Consider the following 27,726-nt stretch of genomic DNA (forward strand, 5'->3'; position numbering starts at 1 on the left):
GACAGAGATGAAAGGAAGTGGATGCATACATTATACTCTGGAGGCAGAGCTGGCATGAGCCATATAACCTCTTCATGTTTGTATGATGCCCCACAGTACTACCACCTGATGCTACTCCATGCAAAAGCCCAAGACATGAAAGAAAAGTAGGATTTTTAAAAATCTAACCCATAATGTTTTATTTTGATCACATGCTAAATTTACAATATTTTGGATGTGTTGGGTTACATATATTGTTCAAATTAATTTTGCCCATTACTTTTAATGTAGGATTGTAAATAAAACAAATAATTAACCACTTAATGAATAGAATTCTCTTTACAGCCAAACAACCCTAATCCTTAGATATCATGCATCCTTTTTCTCATTATTACATGGTAACCAATAATGTTTAAAATACAGAATATAATCAAGGAGGGCATTAAAAAATCATGCCTAAGAATGAGAGAGACTGTTTAGTCTACCAGTTATGAGCTCTGGTTACTTTAAACAAGATAATTAACCTTTAGCTACCTACCTTCTTACATGAGTTTGTGGGGATTACATGAGACAATGCATGTGTAAAGTGCCTGGCTCCTCATGCATATGCAAAAATTCTATTTATTATGAAATCAGAAGGGCAAACTATGGGAGAAAATAAATAGGCTATGTAGTCAGATATATGTTCAAATTCAGATTATAACACTTCTACATGGGCAAATTATTTTATCATCTGAGTCTCAGCTTCCTCATCCATAAAATATGGTTAATGTGAGGATGACATTATGTTAGCAATGTAGCACAATACTTGTCATTCAAACAGTTCCTGTCACCCTATCCTCCCCACAGATTAATCTCCCCTTCAAAATACTTGATAGGAGAAAACCAAAAGTCTTAAAGACTGTAATGTAGGTATTAACATTTACTTATTTTGGATAATATTTATAGTTGTGACCAGTGTAAATCCATACAGACAGCAAAATAATAAATTTTGCCATATAATTTGGTAAATTAATATTGAGTACTTTTTAACAAAATTGTCATCTGTATGGGGTTATGCAACAGAAATGCAGGGGTGGTAGGTAGGAGGGAGACAAGAATAAGATACAAAATCACTCTGTTGCCTGGTAATACGATTATAGAACCATTAAGTTTTTTGCAGACTCAACTTTATTGCAATTATAAGTAAGGCTGTAATTGGAATCAGAATATCTATTATATTATTTCCTAAACATTTTTAGGAGAGTGCAATTATATAAGCTTTCACTCAATGGTTTCCAATATTAGGCATTAAAGGGACCACATTAGCTGCTCAAGTTTCTTGACTTAGGTTGAGGTCATTAAACAAGCAGTCATACTTGCAACAGTCAAAGAATCTAATAAAAGAATATTAACAGGGAAACTAGACAGAGACTTTACAGGCACAACTGCAGAACTTAGGTGTGATTAAAGTTAGGTACTACTAAGATGGAATTATGAGCATTAACCACTATCCTTTTCAAAGGCTTAATAATTGAAAGTCCTGAAAATATATACACACACATATGTATTTGTATATAGTTTTGATACAGAAGCTTAAGAACATATATATACACATATACACATACATATACACACATATACATACATGCATGTATATATACACACATATATATATACACACATATATACATGCATGCATGTATATATACACACATATATACATGCATGCATGTATATATACACACATACATACATGCGTGTATATATACACACACATACATACGTGTATATATACACACATACATATATACGTGTATATATACACACATACATATATACGTGTATATATACACACATATACACATATATACTTGTATATATACACACATATATACATATATACTTGTATATATACACACATATATACATATATGTGTATGTATATATCTGTGTGTGTATATATATGTGTATATATATGTGTGTGTATATATATGTGTGTGTGTATATATGTGTGTGTACGTGTGTGTGTGTATATATATGTGTGTGTGTATATATGTGTGTGTATATATGTGTATATATGTGTGTGTATATATGTGTGTGTATATATATGTGTGTGTATATATATGTGTGTGTATATATATGTGTGTGTATATATGTGTGTGTGTGTATATATATGTGTGTGTATATATATGTGTGTATATATATATATATGTGTGTGTGTATATATATATACACATAAGCTTCTTAAGCAGGTGGAGCAGCTCCTGGAAGCACATGAAAAGCTTACAGAAAGGTTGAAGAAGATCTAAGGCAGCTTGACTAATGGACAATCAGTTCAAGATACCACAGATTCAGTCCTATCTGTGTTCAGCCTTTTCATCTCTCCAGATGGCAAATTGACTGTGATTGGCTTAGCACGGGCCATGTGCTGACTTTTAAGTCAAAGAGGGGCATGGTAACTTGATGGAGCAGTCCCCTAAGACTATGGGGGAAGGGGGAATTCTCCAAAGGAAAGCAATGGGCTTAATACACACACACACACACACACACACACACACACACACACACACACACACGTAAGCTTCTTAAGCTGGATCAAAACAATTCTTGGCTGAATAATTTAGATGTTTGTATTTACTTTGTTTTTAGTGGTATCTTAGTAGATAGTTCATTTAATTATAAATGCAGAAGCAACTACTGCAGTGACAAAGGAGGTTTGAAATCCCATGTTCTGCACTGTTAGAGCAGAACGGTCACTTCAAATGTTCGATTGTGAGCCTGACAGCAGCTGTTCAGAGACGGGTGGGGGGAGAGAGAGAGAGCTCATGAAAAGAAGGAACCACCACTCTGGAGACAATAAACTGGGTGCTTCAAAGGTAAAGACTTACAAACTACATTTTCAAATATGGCACTGAAGAAATCAAACACCCTTAAAAGCATGGAAATTAAAGTGGAAACTATTTAGCAATACCTCTCAAATTTCTAGATCATGACCACAGTAGCCAGGGGAAAAATGAAATTTTCAGTTGCATTAATACACCATCCCTGTACTGAGTGTTAATGCAGGCTCTTTGCAGTGGACAATCTGCTCTTTCCAGCTCGGCATCTGCTTCTCCTGGAAACAGCCCATTGCTTTCCTTTGGAGAATCCCTCCCCCGGAGCCTTAGGGGACTGCTCCATCAAGGCTCCATGCTCCTCATTGACTTAAAAGTCAGCACACGACCCATGCTAAGCCAGTCAGTCAGCTTGCCATCTGGAGAGATGAAAAGGCTGAACACAGACAGGAATGAATCCGTGGTATTAGTCAAGCTGCCTTAGATCCTCCTCGACCTTTCTCTAAGCTTTTCATGTGATTCCAGAAGCTACTCCACCGGCTTAAAGGATATGCTCAGCCTATATATTATGGAATCTTGGCAGAATCATTTCAGTCCTCTGCTGGAAGCCAAATCCTGTCCCAACACCCATCTAATGTAGGTGGGCACTGATGCCCTACCCAGACTGGCTAGCCTTCTTCCAGAAGCTAAGCCCTGTTCCCTGTACCTCAACCACTAGCTGGCTTTTCTGATCGGCATGGAATGATGACCTGGAACCACAGTGCAATTTTCCTGCTTAAGAATAAGCAGGCTACCTGGAACCTTCCCCAACAGGCCCTACTTGCTGGATCAGATCTCTTCTGATGTTAACAGCTGCCCTAAACAAGCTCTGAGTCCAGCATGTTCTGGGACAACTGTGGATTGCAACTCTAAGGAACTTGCACAATAGCCAAATTGTTTTCCACATCCCTACCTTCCTCTCCATCACCCTCTTGTTCATGCAACTGTGATGCTAGCTCATTACCTCCAAGTCCATCTGAGTTATAACAAAATGTTACATACCCTTGATCATGTAAAACATGGTTATCTCCTTCAACAATTGATAGCTTTTCATTATACAAAAGGGTTCACTTTTTAAAAGAGTTCTAAAAATGAAGATTAGGAGATGTCACTTGTCATATGGAGACTTGCTCAAGGTTAGAGTGTCACTGAACACCAAAGCCAAGACAACATTTGGAAATTGATAAAGTTCAGCCCATATCTAAAGCTCTGACACTGATAGATTCATGCATTCATTCAACAATTAAATTTGACCTCACCTCTCCCTTTAACTCTATCCTTTGCTGGTCTATTACACCTCAACAGTATTTCCAGTTCAGACATTTCTCTACCCCTTCAGCCTTGTTGGATGCTACTTAAGTGTCAAAATACTCTCCTTGGCCATTCTTCTTTGAAGGGATACCTACGAAAGTTTTGAATATATTTTCTATGTAAAAGACCATCATACATCTGACACTAATCTTTTCAGCTATATGCTTAGTTCAATAATAAGAAATGCTATAGATGCTTAGGTACAGAGGATGGGACAGGCGCAAGGGTATGGGTAAGTATCTATTAAGTATGCTACTCTAATATGGGGAAGTAACATGAATGACCCTTCAGCAAAGTCCCTTCTGTGCACTAAATGTTCACTAAATTTTCTATTTCAATATAAGGCATCCAAACATCCCCAGAAATTTATGGTCTTGTCTCTATCCTAATAACCACTAATATATTTTGTCATCAGGACCTGTCATTAGTAGACATGGTAAATGACATGTTTAAGTGCCTTTGAGGGAATTGATTTAAAAATAAACAATTGTAAAACACACTACAGCAGTTATTGTCTAAAAAACGAAAAAAAGTAATGACTTAACATTTCTTGAACTCATGCTAAATTGTGACAAGCCCCTGACGTAGCACTACAGATTCTAAGTGGTGGATTCTAAAGAGTATTCCTGACATTCAGAAGAAAGGATATCCTTAAGCAGTATTACAAGGAAATCTATAGTATGCCTAGAGTTGGGCCTCACACATGGTAAGCAGTCAATCTTGTTGGCAGCCAGCCTTGGATATTAACCTAAAATAATAGTCATCTTTGGCATGCTGAATTGCTTGGAAATAATAAAACATTTACTAATGCCATTTCATGCTTAACTGGAAAAGGAACCAGAACAATGAAAGACAGGAGGAATTTAATGACATCTCCTTGGGAATAACCCATAGATAACTTTATCTGATAGAAGAACTAAATAGTATATTTGCCAACATAGATGTTTAAAAACTGACACAGAAGCAGACCGCACCAGAAAGGAGAGGTTGCAACCACCAGACATCTACCAAGCATCTCCTAGAAGTCTCAGTTAGCTTAAAGCACCACTGACTTGCAGTGGCATTAAGTTCATCTCTAAAAATGCACAGGAAACAAGGCGGACTGATACTATGGATTGGATTCTAACCCAAGCAAAAGTGGTAAAGAAGTAATGATACTCTTAAACAAATAACTGTATCAAAGAGTTTTTGACTGTCAAAGAGGGGAATACCAGGCCACGTCACATATGTATTCTGGATTTCCGGAGGGCACATTTCAATTTATTATCAAGATCCACAAAGTGCAGAAGCCCCAACAGCTGTCCAAAGCCACATGCTGAGTAATTGTGGAAGGCCCTGACAAGTGGGGGAGGTGGTCAGGGAGGGTTGAAGGAGTTGTATTTAGAGACCACTGCTGCTTCACAGGAAGTACTTGAACAAGCACAAGATTAAAAAAAGATCACAGGAAAGGTTGAAAATAGATAGGTTCACATGTTCAACAATGAATATTAACAGATGCACAGACATCTGAGACTGGAGGAAAGGTGTTGTAAAAAACGTTAGAGATCACTCAATTTTTTCCCCCTTTCATTTGAAACACAAATAACTGATGAGATGAGCCTGCTGCCTAGAATAGATGATGCAATGTTAACAGACAATAAAAGGCAGAACTTCTCAGCTCCAACTTCTACTTTGCTTCAATTGTCTATCAAGGATAATCATCTTAAGACTGGAAAGGTTAGAATGAACATTAGTTCGAAGAACTAAACCAAAAGACAAGGTAGGGGATTATTTTAAGAGGAAAAAAAGAAAAATCAGCACCTAACTGCTCTAAATGAATTCCTAGCCTATAGCAAATACATATATGTATGTATAGGTATATATAATTATTTTCTAACCTACAGAACTGTGAGAACCTGAAAAATAGTTAAGTGAACTGTTACTAATCAGAGAAGAACTATGGTGAATGAGAGAGGAACTAAAAGATGAAGACAATTTAGTCATCATTCAGTATGCATGGGGGATTGGTTCCAAGACCCCTTACAAAATCTGCAGATGCTCAATTACCTTATATAAAGTGATGTAGTATTTCAAATAACCTACACACATCCTCTCGTATATTTTAAATCATCTCTCGATTACTTATAATACCTAACACAATGCCTACACATCATTTGCACGGATTCAACATAGTACTTGGTGTGTGGCAAATTCAAGTTTTGCTTTTTGAAACTCTATGGAATTTTTTTTTTTCTGAATACTTTTGATCCATGATTGGCTGAATCCATGGATGTGAAACTAAGGGATAAGGAGGGACACTTGCACTCTCCCAGTATTTGAAAAAGAAGGTGGATCATGAAGATCATAAACCACTGGTTTTTAAAATGGGAGTCTACGGATGTGCTTTCAAAGTTCACAGACTACAAAATGGGATCCACTGCTTCTAAAGGATTTTTGGGAAAGATCTGAAAATTCAGAAGTTAAAAGAACATTTCTGAGAATTCAGTTAAACATGGAACTGAGCTTAATTATTTTGAAAGCAGTGTTTCTCATACAAAGGATATATTCTCAAAGACCAAAAAGAAATGTTTCCTCTAAAAAAGGTCCTTTACATTAGATAAGTCTGAATAATAATGCTATTGGCCAATGAGTTTGAGGCCAATGCTAGTCAAACATTAAGTGTGGCTGATTAACAGACTGCTTAAAAGGGAGGTGGTGACTGATGGGGATCAGTAAGCCTCCACTGACCAAATCCCTTTTCTTTCTTTTCAGAAATAGAACCCTCAGCATCTGGATTTCAAGAAGGCCTTTGGGTAGGCCCTATTGTTATAAATGAAGACACATGATTCCATGATTATGAAACAATGTGGATTCACAACTATGTAGTTGACAAACATAACATGGAGGTGTCTCACATAGTAAAGCTATTCTTTGGCCATCCCTGCCTGTGAGCCCTTCTGAAAGAGCCTCCCCTGGGTCACCCTTGGACTCTGTCTCTCCTTCCATTTCCTGGCCTAGTACCTGAGCCCTAGGTGTCAGGGTCAACATGGAGCACCTGACCAGCCAGGCCAGTCAGATCCCTTTTAGAGAATGTGGATTGTGGTCAGTCAACTCAGCACCAAGCAAGAAACATCACAGACAGTTGGGCTGGAGGGAGCATCATGGCACTCTGAAGCCACATGCATGCCAAAGTTAGGAAGTGAAGGAGCAGACATACAGAGACCACCCCCCCCCACCCCCCCCCCCCCCCCCCCCGCCAAAAAAAAAAAAGAAAAAAGGCAATGCTGGGTAGAGAGAGAGACTCCAAAGAACCAGTTCAATGAACCTCAGCTGTGATACAAGAGGATCCCTTAAGAGTAAATGCCTAACTTGGTAAGGGCTCTGGGTCCAGACTGCCTGGGTTCCAATGACAGAATAAGGACACATAACATGATTAATCAATGTACAGATGACATGAAAAAAACCAGAATTCTAGAAGATTTTGAAAGGCTGAATAAGTTGAAGGTTCTAAAGGCCTAAAGAATCAACTGTGTAAATACAACATGGGAGACACCTGACCCAGCAAGTTGTGTAGAGCATAAATGTTTTTACTGCTTTTATTGCTTTCTTATCAAGAAAAAACTTGCTAAGAATTTGAAATGTCTGAGAACGGAATGGGCTGTCTTAAAAGGGTGTGTGTTCCCTTCACTGTGAGGTATTCAAGCTGTATCAGTTACTGTGTTGCATTAAATGACTTCTAAGTTCCCTTCCAACTCTAGAATCCAAGGATTCTATCGTTTTAAATTTCTTATTTTTTTTTTTAAGACAACTATAAGCTTATCGAGAGAACCACCGATACAGTGCAGGGTGCAAGTTTTCATCATTTTGTACGTGGAAAAGAGTATTATTAAATTAGTTACTATAAATGCTTGTAGGATAGTTAACCCCATTGACTTCAGTAGCAGTGTGTTCATAGGAAGATAGAACTGAATTATAGCTCTGAATGAGCTAGGCCTTAAAAAGCACTGGGGAAAAAATGCATGAACAATGATGAAAGTTATCTGAATCATTACAACTTTAACTTTTAGAGCTCTTTACACATTTTATAACATACAAACAGGTAGATTTATTACAAGAAGCAGAAACAACCAAATGACATCATTATGCTGCTACATTAATCTCAGAATGAGTCAGTGGAGTTTAACTGGCACCTGCTTCTTATCTCCATTGTGACTTTGCAAGAGAGGAAAAACAACTCACCTTTATTATTTTTTTAAACAAAGTCTCAATCATCAAAAACATCCAGTGAAGAAACTAAAGTCTTCCTGCCCATTACAACTTTGGTAGGGACATCAGTACAGCACACACAGCAACATACACTGTCCACAAACAAGACAAGTGTTTTATCCTACAGAACCAGATGCTACCCAGGGTAAGGAAAGTGTGACACTCTCATCTGCCTGTTGATAACACAGTGCCACAACCAGGTTTGCCAAATATCCAACAAATCCATTAAACAAAGCTAGAAAAAGAGGAAACCCACAAAAGAGCATCCAAGAACTCCAGCACACCCTAACGAGACTCTGAGAATGGGCGTGGCTCTGGGATGGCTCATCTACCACAAGCACTGTGGGCAGTACTGAAGAACCCTCTAAGACTGGTCAGACGAGACTGGCTCAAAGAGCCAAGAGTCATTTTCACAAAACAAAGTAAGGAATGGTTGGCATCCTTCAGTTTGTCAGGATGTAGCTAAAGAAGACGACAGAAACCTCCACTAGACAGATTAAGCTAGGATGTGTGAATGGCAGCTGGTGGGCTGCAAAGACTTAAAAGACCCAGCACAGTGCTCAGTGACATTAAAGCAATGACACCTACACATGTGTGAGATTGCCGCACGCCTTACTCAATCCACAGGTAGAACAAAAAATGATGCGAGGGTGGATGAAACAAATGCTTCAAGAACCTTCTAATGCCATAAATAAAAACCACCCCATGCAGTAAGTACCTCCTAATGCAACATTTTACCTCGAGATGCTACTGCTACTAATTAGAATCATGAAATTAGCTCCCTAGACCTGCTGGTAAACTGTGACCACTGCCATGCAAGGTGTGATGGGCATACAGATGAATATAAGAAAACTCCACGAGACTTCAAAACCACTCCAGCATTTTTAAAAGTTCAGTTTCCAAAATCTGAACAGCCTGATCTTATCCCAGTCACTTACCAGATGCAGATTCAAGAAACATTTGCTTAGCACCTACTTTATAGTAAGTGCTTTCATTTAATATATCCACTCTGGAAAATGTCCCTGCAGTTTGGAGCACCTCAAGAGCCAAAGGAACACAGTGATGACATGAAAGACTGTTCTCATCAACTCTGACTGGGCAGGAAAAAGTCCTGGCAATGTAATTATCGATCCCAAACAGAATAAATCCATACAGTTCCCAGATACCTAAAATTCATAGCAATGGGGAACATGTATTACACTGACAGGTGCATTTACTGAAATTCTAAAGAATATTCAGAGAAAAGATGAGGGAAACAGAAGATGGAAATTCTGAAATCCAGATTTTAGGATGAATGCAATACTCTAAGAGAATAACATAAATGTCTACAAACATATGTATTTTTGACACATGGGACTTTCTCACTCCTTTCTAAGATGCAAGCTGGTTTTCATTCCTTCATCCCAGTGTTTTCTATTTCGGTAAATGGCACCATTGTTTTGGGCTCAGGGCCCAAAACTTTAGTCATTTTTGACTCCTTTTTTTAAAATTCCATATCCTAGCCATCAACAAATCTGTTGGATCTATCTTCTAGCTATATTCTGAATCTTGACCACGCCCCTTCATGTCCACTGATGCTTAGTAGTTGAAGCCACTATCATTTCTCCTTGTTTCAACCCTTACCCTCAAGATGAAATCAGAATCCCTGGGGGTGGGACCAGGGGTCAGCATGTTGAAAACTCCTTGGGAGATTCCAGTGTGTAGCCAGGCTTGGTCTCCTCACTATCCAACAGGCAGATGATTCGCTGGTAGGTATTACCACTTTATCAAAGAGAAACAGGAGTCTCACAGAGGTTAAGTGACATGATCAAGGCCACACAGCTTTGAAGGGCCAGAACACACGTATCACTCCAGGCCTACAGGAAGGCCCAGTGCCTCGTTTCACTTTCTCGCCAATTATTTATAGGGTATTAGCTTAGGATGTTAAAGATAGCTTCAAGCGTATTTATGTCACAAAACAAATATGCCCTACTTTTAGGTGGCTGCCATGTCAAGTCATCTGGTACTGAGCAGACCAAAATCACATGAAACAAACAGTAACAATGGTGATTTATTTGCTTCAATGAATTTTTATTTAAAAGGCCAATTTTAGCTGAACATATGCAAAAATGTCTGACCTTCTGTAAAGAAATCTACTAAGTTCAGACTGAAGGCCTTTGTATTAAGGCTTAGTTAAAATGAAAATATATAGGAGAGTGGTTCGCCAACCACAGGGATAAATTCCACAGGGAAATTCATTTAATAAGTTCAAGGGGGATTCAATTTGGAACCTGGGGAAATCAAGAGGGTTTATTTCGCTAATTGTATTCACTTGGAAGTCAAGAAAAGGCCAACTCATGTAATGATTCTCTTACTGAACTTTAAACAAAGAGACAGAAATCAGTTGCCATCTGGGGTTAAATTGAGCCAACAATTCAGAACTTTCCCTCCTCTACAAGATCAAATTCTGGCTTTTGAAAAGAATTTCCATCTGCAAAGTACAAATCAAATTCTCACCTAATAAAAGGAAAGTCTAAATGCAGAGACAAATAAGGATAGATGAGAACTATAAAATAAACAGCAATCACAAATACTGGACACGATGCACTTGATCTACAGTACTATGGTGTTTTTCTAATCCCCAGAGCATCAAGTGATAATCTTCCTACCCGGCAGTGGCCACCAGCAACATCCTAAAGCTAGAACCCAGTGCCCATCAGAGTGGCCACCGAGAAACACAATGGCCAAATAAAGAGTCTCAAATATTGGCCTCATCTCAGCAACTAGGGAAGGCAGGTAAACTGGGAGTTTTCACATTTTGTACGTTAACCTATAAAAGATTATCTCATGTCATAATGGGATAAATCAATAAATCTAGACTGATGAAAATATACGCCTTGAAAAAAAAAAGTTGCCACAGAAATTTCAAAGACTTTTACCAAGTCATTATGCTATTTTTTCAGCTGCAAATGACTAAATATTTGGGCTACAAATATAGGCTGAATAAAGCAACTGATTACTACAACATACTAAAAGCAAGCAGGTTAGCAAAAAACTAATAATGACACTGCAGAAAAGCTCATACTGAACAAGCTCCCAGAGTAGATATAACACCAGCTAAAAACAAACTAAATGTGTTGTGCTCCTCACTTAGTTGTACTGAACTGAATGTTCAATTCAGAATTTTAAAGAAAGTCTTCAAAACCTAATAAATAGTATTAATGTATGACCTTGATCATTTCTGAGAGGGGAAATTAAGAGGAGTATAATTAGTCCTATTAGCTAATTGGATGATACACAACTTACCAAAAATATTGATTTTTTTTGGTAAATATTTTGGGTAAATTGTTTGTCTATCACTTGGCTAGCTAATGCTCTTGGTTTCTTGGCTCGCAACCTATATAATTGTATACAATTTACTCCCATCCTCTCTGCCAGCAAGTAAATTCAAGGTTCTATACCAGTGTTTTCAATACCACTGCACATTAGAATTACCTAGGAGATAAAATATTAATGCTTGGTCCCTATCCCTATAGACCAGACCAACTGATTCCATCATTCTGGGATGGGTCTAGGAATCTGTATTGTGTAGAAGCTCCCTATCTAATTCACTATGAAGCCAGGGTTGAGAATCACACGATGTGGCTATAAAAACAATTCACATTTCACTAGCCTCCCACTGCCCTATCCACATTGGACACACTTTTCATTACAGATAGCAGAGGCATTCCTCCCCGTCATTTCTCTAATATTTACCCACGACAATGAAAATAAAGTTAGGAAAGTTGACTTAAGTCCACCTGAGAATATTTATCACAACCATTCTGGCATAGATGGTAGACTGAACCCAACTTAACATGTAGAGCAGCCACCAGGATTGGATAAAACTTAGACCCATTTCATTTCTTTGGTCAGAGATAGAACATGGCCTAGGTTAGAAAAAAAAAAAAGTAGAGTGAGACAGACTAGAAGGTAACTGGAAAGGGCCAACTAGTCGCAGCCACTGGGTTGACAATACAGTGGTGGAGCAAGAGATCTAGGAGAAATGGCAATGGGCAACAACTACCCTCAGAACCAAGGATCTCCTGCATGGGGCAACAATGTGGGTTCAGGTGAGCTGGCCAAACGCAATTGTGGGTAAAGTGAAAGCAAATGATACTCAGAAACCTTGGCAGGCCTGGTCTGGCATCAAAATGGCTCACAAATGCTGAGCACTGGAGTCCAAGCTAGGGTTGGGAACCAGCATCTCCTCCTGCCAAGAGCATGGCAGGGCCCCCACCTTGGAGCTCTATAAGCTGCTGGGACAGGCACTCAGGGTCAGGGAAGTGGTGACAGGGTGTGCATGCCTCACCTTTAGAGTGCTAAGTCAGAGCTCTTCAAATGTCAATGTTAAAGATTTTTGGGACTAAATCTGTGGGATTGAGGAAGGGACAGGGGAAAAAGATGGTCTGTAGAAGCTGGAAGATTTGTTTTATACAACGTTAGCTTTACTTCAGGACCAGAATTAACCACAGGGACCTACGTCAATTACAGAAGCTGAACTGGTCTAGGCTGGCATCAGAACAAACCATCTCTTTGACTCACCCCTGCATACCATTGTTTGCTTGCTTCAGTCACAAAGGCCCATCTTGTACTCTAAACAGGTCTGGCCCACTAAAGTGGTGTTCTGGTCCAGAACCCATTCTGAGCTGTCACTCAAATAATCTGATATTATTAAGCACAGCCCCAGATGGATCAAGATCAGTCATCTCCTTCAAAGATAGTTCACACAAAACAATGAACAGAGGCTCAATTTAAAACAGACACCTCTCTTTGCCAAGTCAATTAGAAGTCTAATTAATCCATGAAGCCAAGTTCTATATAGTTGTCCCTTTAGCACAAGTGATGGTGATATTGTACATAAAAGAATACTACTTAGAGTTTTACCTACTTCACATCTCATGCTAACATTTAAATAAAAATGAACAGGAAGACATGGCAGGGTGTTTTATCAAATATATTTTATAAGAGATTAAAAAAGTGGAAACAAAACAGGCTACAAAAGATGCCACAATGTACTTACATAAAATCTCTAAATTGCCACAAGGGCCAAGTCAAAGGCAGTATTATCTAAGCACCAATATAATGTGTGAGGTTTTATACACACGTGACTGCCTTCTATTGTTAGGAAGGGAGCTGAAGACTTAAACCTCAAGATCTACATATGTATTTCTAATAAGCTTACTTTTAGCTATGGGTTTCCATTACAAAATCTATTACTTTTAGCTATGGTTTTCCATTCTGAAAAATTCTAGTAAATCCTAACAAGTAAGCATACGCTAGAGGTATAATTTACAACTATGCTGTTCAATACAGTGGTCACTAGTCACATGTAGCTACTGAGCAGCACATGCAATAGTCCAAATTGAGATGCACTATAAAATGCCCACCAGATTTAGAAAACGTAGCACAAAAAACGTAAACTATTGCTCATAAATTTTTATAACAAAATATTGAAATAATATTTTGGATATATTGGGCCAAAGAAAATTTATAATACATATTAGTATTTATATATTAAATACACTATTACTTGTATTAATATTAAATACATACTATTAAAATTCATTTAACATTTCTTTTTACATTTTAAATGTAGCTGCTTGATTGTGGCTCATGTTTTATTTCTTTTAGTGCTGATCTGAGATTTAAATGCCGATTTGTAAGTAGATTCCATGGAACCACTAGTTAAATCTAGCTGGTCTAAATTTGACCTTATTCCTAGCAAAAAGGAGAAAAAAGAGTAATATCTCAGCTATCATGTCAGGGCCACTACATGAAATAATAAAAGTGGTAAGTTGGAAGCAGAGTCCACAATACATCAGCAGATAGAAATGAACCATTCTTGCTCAAAAAGTAGTAAAACCAATATATACCTGGTCAAATCTTATTAATTTAAAACCTCATTTAAAAATACTTTAAGACATACAATATAATTTTAAAACCTAAAGAGACAAAAATTAACTGAAAAACTGAAATGAATTCAGACTGATACCAATATCAAAGTAGCAATAATTGAAGAGGGAAACTAAGCATACATGACTCAATATAAGAAAGATGCCAATTCTCTTAATATAAATTTATAAACAATGCAATTCCAATAAATATTCCAACATATTTAACTTGATTCAATGATGTACTCATAAATTCTAGTAGAAAAAGACACCTGTGGGGGGAAAAAAAATCCCAGAAAAACCTAGAGAAAAGAGCAAAGCAAATGGGACAGCTAAGAGAATATTTTTTATTATGTTGCAATAAAGGAATTTGATACCAGGGGCTAAAAGGGACCAAAATAAAGGGAGGTGGTGGGGGAAGGGAAAGAGAGACTGACTCCAGAAAAAAACTCAAATATATACATAAGGAAGCACCTCAAATCAGTGTAGGAAGAAAGGATTATTAAATATATGGTTATTATGTCAGGTAAATAATTTGAGGAGAAACTTAGATCCAGGCCTCACATTTCACCACAAAGTAAATCACACAGGAATTACTAATATAACTGTTTAAAATGAAACCCAAAAGTACTAAAAGAAAAATATAATTGAAAAATTGTCTTGAAATGAAAAATATGACATTAAAGCAGAAATTTAAAAAAAGGAAAGATTATACTTAATAAAAATTAATTTACATACATGTTAAAGCACTACAAAGTTAAGATAAACTATGAATAAGGAAAAAAGTATTATCTTTAACATATAAGTTCTTAAATTTCAATACAAAACTTTATAAACAATTCAGAAAAAAATAATCACTACATTTACCAAAATATGGTAAACCTAATAAAGCAATGTAAACTTAAAGGCTTACTTTTTACATTCTATATCCATAAGGAGGAAGAAAAATGCTATACAATGCTGCGAAAGGGATAAACAGGCACTCTCATTCACTTTCAGTGGGAGTGTAAATCAGTATAATCTTTCTAGCAATTTTCAAATATGTATCAAAAGTCATAAAAAGATACATACTTTTGACCCAGAAATCCAATTTCCAGGGACTTTGAACAAAACCATCAGAAAGGTGCACAAAAAGATACAAAGATGCTTATTCAAGAGTTTAAAAAACTGAAATGACCTAAATGCCCACCCATAGGGTTCTTTAGTAAGTTATTCTGTACTAACATAAAAATGCTAAGCTGTCATAAAATTAATAAAATTGATCTGTTCATTCAACAAAGATTTACTGAGCTGCTACCAAGTGTGGAGCACTGTTCCAGGCATTAAGGATACAACTAGCGACAGTAGACAAAATTTACACAAATCTATATTGGCACAGATATCCATAAAATTATTAAAAACAATGCAGACTACCTCATTCTTCCTAACAAATATATCTTTTCTGGAAAATAGTTGGGAAGGACATATACGAAAATTCTAACATTGTAAATATATAAACTTATATGAAGTATATAAAATTTTATAATCACAATGTGATTATATTTGGATGGCATAGTTTGGGATAAATTTTACTCTCTCCTGCAAGACTTTCTGAAGCACGAGTTTTTCCCAGTGAGCAGGCAGTACTTCTATCAAGATTCATAGTTAAGCTCTTCCATTAAAAACAAAGCTCAGAGTTATCCATTCATTCAGCAAATATAGAGTGGTGGCTATGTGGCAGACAAAACTCTAGGTGTAGAGGGTACAGCAGCGAACAAATCTCACAAAAACGCTCCTTTGGGGTGCTAAGGTTTCAGTAGGAGGGTACCAAGTACATCTAGATTTAGCTCTGAGTATTTTACAAATTGGATTATAAGGCATTTTCATCTTTAGGACATAGATTCATTCATTTAACCAATGCCTGCGCTCCTACTATGTGCCAGGCAATGTCCTCATGGGGAGCAATATATCAGTGGACAAACCAGACAAAAACCCCTGCCCTTAGGGAGCTTACTACCTGGAGAATACAATCATTGGAAGGTTTGGGCTCCTTTCACTAAGATGTAAAGAATGAAGGGGAAAGTGGTGGCCTTCATGTCATTGACAGTCCAATGAAGCCATGTGAATAGAGACCCACACAGCAAACATTTCGTTAACTTCAAAAGCATCCTCTAACCTTTGCAAACACTCCCACAGCTGTAACATCGGTACATGCTTCAATTCTGCTTTTGAAATGACAGAAAAAAAACCCCATGAATTCTGCACTGAAGACAGAAAACCTAACATAATCAGATCTAATACACTTATATCTCCAGAATTACACTAAGTAAAATGACACCTATTTTGAGATTTTCAAATATTGATGACATGCTGTATCGCTATACTCATACACACCTTCTCACACAGTGCCACTTCAGGTGTAACTGAACTCATCTCCATGTTTCCTTTGGGACCTCCTTCATCCACCACATCCTTTTGTCCCACCACCCATTTAGCTGGCACACAGCTGGTGCATAATAAGTGGTTTTTAAAGGAACAAAAACCTTAGTCATCTTTTACCTGGAATAGCGTCCTAAAATTTTTCCTTTAAGGACAGCTTAAATTACTTTTTATTCCTTTTGTTACCATTTATGTAAATAAAACATACCATTCTACATAGTTACAAACATTTTAGAGTTGCCATTTAGAAAAATAATTCCTAAAACAACTTCTGGACACATCGTTCAGCACATATTTTACATAATCAAATAAATGTCGTTATATTTTAGCATTATTCAACAGAAGAAAACACAAACCACTGGATAGGTATGTGAAGTTTTTCTGTGTGTGCATTTCTTTAGTTTTGAACAATTTAATCATTATATGTAAAGTATGAGCTCCAGAGCAGTTTCTATGTTATCCAAGCAAGAACCTTTGGCAATCTGAGAACTTCACTGTGACTGATTCTGTTGTCTGCCTGATATAGTTTGGCTGCGTCCCCACCCAAACCTCATCTTGAATTGTAAATCCCACAATTCTCACATGTCGTAGAGGAACCCAATAGAAGGAAACTGAATCATGGGGACAGGTCTTTCCCATGCTGTTCTCGTGATAGTGAATAAGTCTCACAAGATCTGATGGTTTTATAAATGGAAGTTCCCCTGCACAAGCTCTCTCTGCCTGCTGCCATCCATGTAAGATCGACTTGCTCCTTCATTGCCTTCCACCATGATTGTGAGACCTCCCCAGCCATGTAAGTCCATAAACCTCTTTCTTTCGTAAATTGCCCAGTCTCGGTACGTCTTTATCAGGAGCATGAAAACAGACTAATACAGTACATTGGTACCAGAAGAGTGGGGTGCTGCTGAAAAGATACTGAAAATGTGGAAATGACTTTGGAACTGGGTAACAGGCAGAGGTTGAAAAAGTTTGGAGGGCTCAGAAGGCAGGAAAACGTGGCAAAGTGTGGAACTCCCTAGAGACTTGTTGAATGGCTTTGACCCAAAATGCTGATGATATGGACAATGAATTCCAAGCTGAGGTAGTCTCAGATGGAGATGAGGAATTTGTTGCGAACTGGAGCAAAGGTGACTCTTGTTACGTTTTAGCAGAGACTGGCAGCATTTTTCCCCCACCCTAGAGATTTGTGGAACTTTGAACTTGAGAGAGATAATTTAGGGTGTCTGGTAGAATAAATTTCTAAGCAGCAAAACATTCAAGAGGTGACTTAGGTGCTGTTAAAGGCATTCAGTTTTAAAAGGGAAATAGAGCATAAAATTTTGGAAAATTTGCAGCCTAACAATGCGATATAAAAGAAAACTCCATTTTCTGAGGAGAAATTCAAGCCTGTTGTAGAAATGTGCATAAGTAACAAGGCGCTGAATGTTAATCACCAAGACAATGGAGAAAATGTCTCCAGGGCATATTGGAGACTTTGTGGCAGCCCCTTCCATCACGGGCCTGGAGGTTTAAGAGGAAAATATGGTTTCAGGGGCGGGGCCCAGGGTCTCTCTGCTATGTGCAGTCTAGGGACTTGGTGCCTTGTCCCAGCCGCTCCAGCTGTGACTAAAAGGGGCCAAGGTACAGCTCGGGCTGTTGCTTCAAAGAGTGGGAGCCCCAAGCCTTGGCGGCTTCCACGTGGTGTGGAGCCTACAGGTGCACAGAAGCCAAGAACTGAGGTTTGGGAACCTCTGCCTAGATTTCAGAAGATGTATGGAAACACCTGGATGCCCAGGCATAAGTTTGCTGCAGGGGCAGGGCCCTCATGGAGAACCTCTGCTAAGGCAGTGTGGAAGGGAAATGTGGGGTCATAGCCCCCACACAGAGTCCCCACTGGGGCGCTGCCTAGCGGAGCTGTGAGGAGAGGGCCACCGTCCTCCAGATCCCAGAATGGTAGATCCACCAACAACTTGCACCGTACATCAGAAAAGCCACACTCAACGCCAGTCTGTGAAAGCAGCCGGGAGGGGGACTGTACCCTGCAAAGCCACAGGGGCAGAGCTGCCTGAGACCATGGGAACTCACCTCTTAAGAGCATTGGCGTGACCTGGATGTGAGACATGGAGTCAAAGGAGATCATTTTGGACCTTTAAGATTTGACTGCCCTGCTGGATTTTGGACTTGCATGGGGCCTGTAGCCCCTTCGTTTTGGCCAATTTCTCCCCTTTGGAATGGCTGTATTTACCCAATGCCTGTACCCTCATTGTATCTAGGAAGTAATTAACCTGATTTTGATTTTACAGGCTCATAGGCAGAAGGGACTTGCCTTGTCTCAGATGAGATTTTGGACTGTGGACTTTTGAGTTAATGCTGAAATGAGTTAAGACTTTGGGGGACTGTTGGGAAGGCATGATTGGTCTTGAAATGTGAGGACATGAGGCTTGGCACAGGCCAGTGGTGGAATATGGTTTGGCTGTGTCCCCGCCCAATCTCATCTTGAATTGTAACTCCCACAATTCTCATGTGTCATGGGAGCAACCTGGTGAGAGGTAATTGAATCACGGGGGCTGGTCTTTCCCATGCTGTTCTTGAGATAGTGAATAAGTCTCATGAGATCTGATGGTTTTAAAAATGAGTTTCCCCACCCAAGCTCTCTCTCTTTGCCTGCTGCCATCCATGTAAGATGTGACTTGCTCCTCCTTGCCTTCAGCCATGATTGTGAGGCCTCCCAGACATGTGGAACTGTAAATCCATTAAACCTCTTTCTTTTGTAAATTGCCCAGTCTCGGGTATGTCTTTATCAGCAGTGTGAAAATGGACTAATGCACTGCTCAATAACCATACACCCTTTTCCGTTTGTAACACAACACTGGGTAATGTGTCCAGATGGAAATTTCCATTTCCCAGCTTGCCCTGCAAATGGAAACCAATGCAAAATAAGGATTAGTTTTTGTGTGGTGCTTTCTGGAAAACCTGTTTGCCTTTCACCCTTCCATTTTCTCCTGGCTAAAACTATTGTACATGATGGCTGGCACTCCAGCAACCATGTTGTGACTTTATGGAAGTCAAACTCTCAGGACAGTGAAGCAGAAAGGCACAAGGAGCCAACATCCCTTATGACTTTGTGTAGCAGGCACAGCCAACCCTGACTGTCTACCTCCACACTAGTTTTACAGGAGTGAGAAAAACTATTTTGTGTAAGCTACCGTTATTTCAGTCTGTTTCCAGATTACAGATGCTAAGTTCAAACACCCATTTGATTTATCTGGGGCAGCTAAGTAAAGAGACCTAAAATTCTTAGTCTTCTGCTTTATCTACTCTTGCCTTCTGGCAAATTTTTCCACTATCAGAGTTTCAACTATTGTCTCTCAAGATTCCCAAGTTTGAGGTTTCCCACATCTCACCTAAAAATTTCCAACTACCTTTAAAACATGTCCATTTGGATGTCCCAGTTTCCTCAAAATTTGAATTAGTATCATCTCTTATTTTATTAGTCCTCCTTCCCAACTTCCTTATTGTTTAATAGATTTTCTCAACCAATCAAGTTCAAGACTGTAATGGAAATTTCCTCAAAATGTGTTTCACCAGCACCAGGGTATCTTGGGAGGCTCATTAAGAATGTGAATCCCCAAGCCCACCACAGATTTACTCAACTAAATCTTCACGAGCCAGCCCAATAAGATCCCTGATAATTTATGAACCTACTACCAATATGTTATTACCAATAAAATATCAATATGCTAATACCAATAAGATCCGTGGTAACTTAACATTAGAATCCTAAATTATTGCTTGAGAACTGCCTTTTTTAAAAAAGTCCTTCTCTCTCCTGCCCTATGTTTACTAAATGTTCACTAAATAGCAAAGTCCTATAATATGATTGATATGATTTGGCTGTGTCCCCACCCAAATCTCATCTTAAATTCTTGCTCCCATAATCCCCAAGTGTTGTGGAAGAGACCTGGTGGGAGGTAACTGAATCATGGGGGCAGGTGTTTCCCGTGCTGTTCTCATGATAGTGAATAAGTCTCACGATATCTGATGGTTTTATAAAGGGCAGTTCCCCTGCACACGCTCTTTTGCCTTTGCTCCTCCTTCACTTTCTGCCATGATTGTGAGGCCTCCCTAGCCATGTGGAAACTATGAGTCCATTAAACCTCCTTTTCTTCATAAATTATCCAGTCTTGGGTATGTTTTTACTAGCAGCCTAAGAGCGGACTAATACAATGACCTTTGTGACCTCATTTCCTACTATTCTTCCCCTCACTGTTCCTAATTCCCGATTCTCTCCTGCCTTGGGGCATTTGCTGTGGCTGGAACACCCTTCCCCCAGATCCCCACCAGGCCAACTCCCTTATCTCCTTCATGCCAACTTTTCAATGAGAGCTAGCCTAACTAACCTACTTAAAATTGCAATCCATCCACCCACCTTAAACATTTTACTTTCTCTTCATTTTCCCCATAGCATTGGCCACACAACAAATTCTATAATTAGCATATTTTGTGTGTGTTTTGTCTCCTGCCTCACTAGAAAGTAAGCACCTCCAGGGCCACGCTTTTCCTCTTCTGTTAACTGATGTATCCCAGTGCCTGTAACAGTAATTGAAGTTCAGTAGACGTCTGCTGAATGAGTTAATGATTCAGTCAGAAATCTCATTCCTCCCTTCCCATTCTCACTGTTCCACGCTAATACTAACTCTGACTTTTGTCATTTTAAGACTGTTTTGCAAAAGAGTCTATCTACCATACCTTTTCCTCCAAACCAGCCAACACACTTCCAGACTTAACTAAGTTACTACTTTTAGGATGTCCCTCCCTTATAATGATGTGGCCCCCAACTGGCCCTGTTCGATATTATATATTGGAGTTAGGCTTAAATAAGAAATTAGATTCAATGAACCCTAAGAACCTGTTCAAATATTTGGTCCTGTGTCCAAATGACTCACCTTGGCATTTAAAATGCTTTGTAATCTGGCAGTAGTCTACCTATCCAAACTTATAGCCGACTCCTTCCAAGTTTCCCTCTGCTCCTGGCCAATTTCCTTAAGAACTCTGAAATAAGCCATGTTCACTTTCCCCATTTGTTCATGTTATGACTGTCTTCAACACTCTCCTAACTACAGAAATAGATGTCAGTATCCTTTAGGATCCTGCTGCCCAGACTGTGATCTGCAGGCCAGCATCCTTCAGCATTACATTCTTGTCAGAAATGTAGTAACTCTGGCCCCACTCCAGACCTCCTGAATCAGACTCTGCATTTAACAAGATCCGCAGGTGATTCCTATGAACCTTCGAGTTTGAGAAGCACTGTGTGAGGGCTCATCTCAAATCACACCTCAATGAAATGTTCGCTCAGCAGGCCTCATGTTCAGTAATATGTACTAAATTCCTAATCTTCCACAGGTCCTGCATCCCCCACAGCATGCACAATATTTAATTAACAACATCCCCTCTTAGACTATTTATTCCCTCTTTAAGTCCTTTCTCCCCAGTTTGGTTGTAAACAACTTACAGGCAGGACAGTCATATATCAGGCCAATCTGGATGAAGGGAACAGAAACCCATTCGAGTCATTTCAAAGGCGGGGGGGAAGAGCTTATTTTAATGCTACTTGGGAACTAGGGCTATAAAATTCGGGAGGGCAGGCTCCAAGGTCTTGCCACCCTCTCTCAGGATCTGTGTCTGCCCATCCATTCCATTTTCTTTGCTATCTCTCTACTCACTCATAGTTTCTGCTTTCTTCTATCAGCAGCATTCCCATGACTTATTATGACCACCCATTCTCTCCCCTACCAGCCTATTCACCTCTGCTCCCTTCTGCTTTTACTCTAAATCTCTAACTTTCATGTTTTCAAGAGAGATATGATTAACACAGAGACTCTTTTTGAGCCAAACCACAAGGTTACAAGTGTCTGAGTCACATAAGAATTGGTTGCCCCTGGGTCAGGAGCCAACCATAGTCCAATCAGCTGAGGCCAAAAAGGCTGCAGTTCAGAACAAGGCCCTCTAGGCAGCAGGGCCTCTCTCAATGGAGAATATTCCTTAGGAAAGGTAGGACTATATTTCTTAGGAAAGAAATATTTCGTAGGAAAGAAAAGTGCGGGCAGAGCAGGCAATGAGCCACAACGCCAGCCCCACAGAATCATTATTTGTCTTCACCACGGTCCCAAGCACAATGCTGAAGCTATAATAAACTGGAATCAACCAATACCAGGGGAAAGGGTCATTCACCAAGCACCACTATGGCCCTGACACTGTGCTGGATGCACAGGGAATACAAAGATTAAACAAGCAGCAGTCCTTGTTTTCCCAGAGCTCTTAATCCAATTGTGTCACTGAACTGGTTACTTGACCTTGGGCAAATTACTAAACCATAATGGGCCACAGTTTCCTCAACTATCAGATGGCACTCCATCTTCACCAACCTCCTGGAGTGTTGTAAGGTTCCATAAGGTAATCTTTGTAAAAGTACTTTGAAAAATACACGAGCCAATCAACAACAATACTGCAGCCCTGTAATCCCCTCACGTGCCACAGGTTTTGCAGTGCTCTCAGACTTTTTCTCTTCCCCCTATTTCCCACAATATAGGACCCATCAATTGCTATTATTTAAAAGAACAACATCAACTATTACCATTATATTTTCATTATCTCTGTGATGACTAATTTCACTTAGAAGTGAAAAAAAGGAATTTTTACAGTGTGCATTTTAAAAGTATAATATATTCAACTGTGTATGTAAAACTATAATGCCCTATGTATTTTTTGGTGTATTACAAATGACAGCATGTACCGAATTCCTATGTAGTACACAGGCCAGTTTTGACTCTTGCTTGGCCTTCTCCCCACAGCAGTTTCATTTAATATTTCCTAAATACTGCAATCAGAAAATTTCAAGGACCCTATTTTTACAGGGAGACCCTAAGGAGAAAAAATGGCCTGTCTCCATCCCTGAAATCCAATTCTCCTAACTTATATATTTTTTTAAAACCACTTTACCACTTGTCTTACATTAAAAGATGGAGGTGGGGAGGAAGAGTGGGAATCAGTGATGATGGCAAGATAGATTTCTGAAAATCATGTTATTCCACCCTCTGCAGGATTCAAGTACAGGTTTGTGGGAGAGGACAAACAAACCTTGGAATATTTACGATCTTGGCTTTGACGCGAGGAAAATCAAATAATATTTACATAGTGCCTGCCACATGGCAGGCAGGATGTTGAGGGCTCCTCGGATACGATGAAGAGTCTCGGCCCTCGGAAAGCTTACTTGCTTCCACCCCGGAGCATCTGTTGCTCAGTGTTGACAACCGTGGCCATTCAAGAGCTGGCCCCAGGTGGAGCAAAGAAAACAGCTTCCACCTGGCTAAAAAGTCAGATCAGCTGGCCGAAGTGAGGGTTTCGGGCAAAAGGGAAACACAAAAACGAAACCTCAGACGCGAGCCGGTGGGACTCCGCTGCAGGAGGCAGAATTGCAGAAGCTGTAATGCAGGGGACCCACTCGGCACCCGACCCCGATGAAGGCTCCCCGCGCTCCAAGAGGCAAGCGACTACGGATCAAAGGATCCTGCAGCCCGGGAAAAGCAAACTCGCTTCGCTGGCAGCTCAGATAGGGGGTTGCAAAACGGTGGGCGTCGGAGGCAGGGGCGGCGGGCTAGGGATCTGCTGAGTGGAAAACGAGCTGGTGGGGAGGGAGGTGGGCAGGGCGAGTGCGCTCAGTGACTGGGACCCAATCGTCACACTGCGGTGCAAAGCACGCCTCGGGGCTCCCGCCGAGAACACCCATTAGAGGGTACTGGAGCCTGGAAAGGGTCTGCGAGTGCACTGGGGGCAGCGCGGGGGAAGGGTCCACTAGGGGCCGGGCGCGAGAGTCGGACTGCCGACGGCGAAGAGGTGGGATACGGTCTCTTCCAGAATAAACACACACGTTCACACGCACACTCGCCGCCCGACCCCGGGCTAGCCCCGAGCCTCGGCGGCCCCTCACCCTCGGCGCGGGAGCGGATCTCCGACACGGTCCTCCGCATGGTGGGCATCGCGGCGGCGGCTGCAGGTGGGTCCTCAGCCCCGACTCTGCACCTGTCACGGCGTGGTACACGCTGGAGACCCGGCTGCGCCGCGCAGAGCGCTCAGCTGCAGCCTGGGCCGCGCCACCGCCCACCCAGGGCAGAGCGAGCCGCCGCCGGGCGCGGCCGCCGCACGCCGACAGGAGGAGGAGAAAGGCAGCGGTGGCGGCGAAGGTGGCGGCGTCCGCAGAGCTGGGCGAGCTCTCGCTGCAGCCGCGGAGGGGCGGCTCGGGAAGGGGCGGAGCTCGAGCGCCGGCGCCGGGGGAGGGGCCTGCGGGGCGCGAGCTCCCCCTCCTGCGGCCGCTCTGCGAGGTAGGCGGGTGAGGGGCGGGGAGAGCCAGGGGGAGCCTCCTTCGCCCCGTCCCGCCCCGCTTCGGACCGTATCACGACTCAAAGGGGGGATCAACTCTTAGCCTCCTCAGTCCTCCAGCGTTTTCGGTCCGCCCCGCGGAGTTGGTTGACCTGGTTCCTCCTCCAGGCCACTCGGACTCTCTCACGTCTTGCTCAGAAAGGAAAGAATGCTCTGGCTGCTGCATTCTCACGAATCCCCTCCCGCTACCCCTGGCTTTTGATCGCAGTGGAACCGCCCGTCGTCCGGAAAGAGCTGTTGGGTCTGAGCTGGCAGGCGAAGGCAAAAGGGTCTGGGACTACAAGGTTTAGCTGCTAGCCAGAGCAGGGGAAACGAACGACTGTTCGCCATCTGGGTGTAATTCTAACCTCTCTGCACGCCCAGCCCGACTCGTGGCCTGAGCCGCACTTGTCCTTCCGCCTCACCCACCAGCAACAGGCTGCCAGGTCGGGAGGCCCCTGGTGCCCATGGTGCTCTTGTCCGTGGGGCTTGGGTGCATCTGGGCCCCGCCTGCAAGTGGGCCCGGTGCATCTCCCTAGTTCAGGCTCTTCAGCCTGACAAAGCACTGAAATTGCAATTAAGCCAACTAAGTATTGGCCCAGGTGGTTCACAAAAGACTTGTTTTTTTCTTTTAGTTAAATCTGCATAAAGTTGGATGCAGTCGTTTTATCTGCAAAGGGGAGAGAAGTCTTTGTATAAAATCCATAAATATGTTAAATTTTAATTTGCCGATGTCCTTCAGACTATCATAGCCTCATTACGTTTTATTTTGTTTACGGAGATCTATGCTAACAAGTTGTCAAAACAATTACTTCACCTTCAAGTTAAGATGTAAGGTTTTGTGCTGTTTCTGGCGAGCTGCTGAACTGGCAGGAAAGGAATAAACCAGAAACAATAAATTAGAAGCAATTTGCTTCTTCCCTCATTTCATGCTCATCCTGCAGCAACCAGCGAAAGAGATCCTCACATACAAGCCTTTTATTTGAGATCTTTTCACATCCTAAAGGGAGAGAGCTGAAGAGGTTTGACCTGAGAGAGAAGTGATTATTTCCAAGCCTCAGGAAAAAATGAAATAAAATCTGCTAATAGCGTCCTATCTCCATTTGTGGTATTTCTTCTGCTTCCTGCAGGTAGCACTTGCTAATCAGAGCCCTGCCCTACATTAATACTCAGGTAGTCAGTGCATATTTATGAAGAGCCCACTCTAGTTGGCTCTGATTCAGAGACTGGAATTAGAACAAAGAAAATGTATTCTCATGGAACATCTCAGGGTAAAGCAGGACTCAACAATAAATGTATCTGTTTCAGTGATAGTCATGATTTGGAAGTATGGTCTTCTAAATGTAAAAAATGAACACAGCTTTTTCTGGACTGTCACTGAAAGGGTGACTGTAGGCTCAGACTCAGACCACGCCACACCGGTTGCAGTCAAGAGATCTTTATTGGAGGAGTCCGAGGGAGAGCCGAAGCGGAAGAAGAAAGAGAGCGAGGGCTCTACAGCCTCCGTCTTTTATGCCTAGGGACGTTACGTGGGGGTCGCTGGTTGGCTGAGGGGCTGGGTCTAGGCTGAGGCGGGAAGGCGTGACCTCTGATTGGCTCCTTTTGGCGGGCCTGTGTTGGGGAGGAAGAGGAACCTGGAACCAGCGCCATTAGGGTGCTCCTGTTACCTAACATTCCTCCCTTTTTTGTTTTTTAAGAAGTGGGGAGGTGGGCGTCGCTGTTCGTCTGGCTACTTCCTGCTGAACGAGGGCGTCGTGGGGAAGGGATATTGGAGGACTGTATGGGCAGAGCAACAGCAGGAGGCTAAAGAAGACGGCGCTGAAGGTGAACACTTCCCGGGGTGTGAAGTCTAAAAATGTCCCTTGTAAGTAGAGGTCATCTATGGACGCGAGCCATCCGTATGGCAGAGAAGGATCTGCTATGAGCCATGTATCTTCTTGGAGGGCCTGGAGGAAATCTAAGAAATTACAGGTCCTGGAGGTGGAGGCCATAGCTACGGGAGTCCTGGTCATCTTCTTCGGTTGCTAGGAGTTGGTAGTGCCTAATGAGAAGCTGGTTAAAAGTCTGGTTAGATAAGGAGGAGATTTGTTGTCGCATGAACTTTATTAGGCAAAGGATGAGGGTACAAAAGGCCGCTATTCCTAGGAGGGGTCCGAGAAATGGTAGGACCCAAGCTAAAAGAGGCATTTTTAGAGTGTCCTAGAAGGGGGAATGAGATTCTGAGATGCGTTGTCTGATTTCAGAAGCTTTTTCTTGTATACGCCGGGCAGCATCCCGCACTATTCCTGACTGATTAGTGTAAAAACAACACTCTTCCCCTTAGAAGATGCAGAGTCCTCCTTTTTCAGCAGTGAGGAGGTCTAGGCCTCGGCGGTTTTGGAGAGTCACCGCTGCTAAAGAGTCTATTTGAGATTGTAAAGTAAGAATAGATTTTGTTATTTCCTGTAAACTGTCTGAGAAATCTTTTGAGAGGGTGTGGTAGTAGGATAATGACGTGGACAAGCCAGCTATTCCAGTCCCTGTGGCAGTGGCTATTTCTAATCACGGCTCTTCGCTGACGGACTTGAGCTTTGAGGGGTACTGATAAGGTCTGATTCCCCGGGGCAATGTCA

The 27,726-nt window shown here is 41.2% G+C and overlaps 1 protein-coding gene across 4 annotated transcripts in view; it reads right to left on the reverse strand.

Moving 5' to 3' along the window:
- The window catches only part of ATP8A1 (ATPase phospholipid transporting 8A1), a 252,547-nt gene extending 227,493 nt beyond the window's left edge, over positions 1–25,054 (reverse strand). For 2 of the 4 annotated variants that reach the window (XM_055246260.2, XM_055246258.2), the window contains exon 1: positions 24,687–25,054. In XM_055246260.2, the coding sequence (XP_055102235.1) occupies positions 24,687–24,735 (49 nt within the window). In that variant the 5' untranslated portion in view covers positions 24,736–25,054. The remainder of the gene's footprint in view (positions 1–24,686) is intronic. The other 2 variants (XM_055246261.1, XM_055246259.1) reach the window with 1 other exon arrangement.
- Between the last annotated feature and the right edge of the window lie 2,672 nt (positions 25,055–27,726).

This window comes from Symphalangus syndactylus, chromosome 16, assembly GCF_028878055.3.
Source record: "Symphalangus syndactylus isolate Jambi chromosome 16, NHGRI_mSymSyn1-v2.1_pri, whole genome shotgun sequence".
Taxonomy (NCBI): domain Eukaryota; kingdom Metazoa; phylum Chordata; class Mammalia; order Primates; family Hylobatidae; genus Symphalangus; species Symphalangus syndactylus.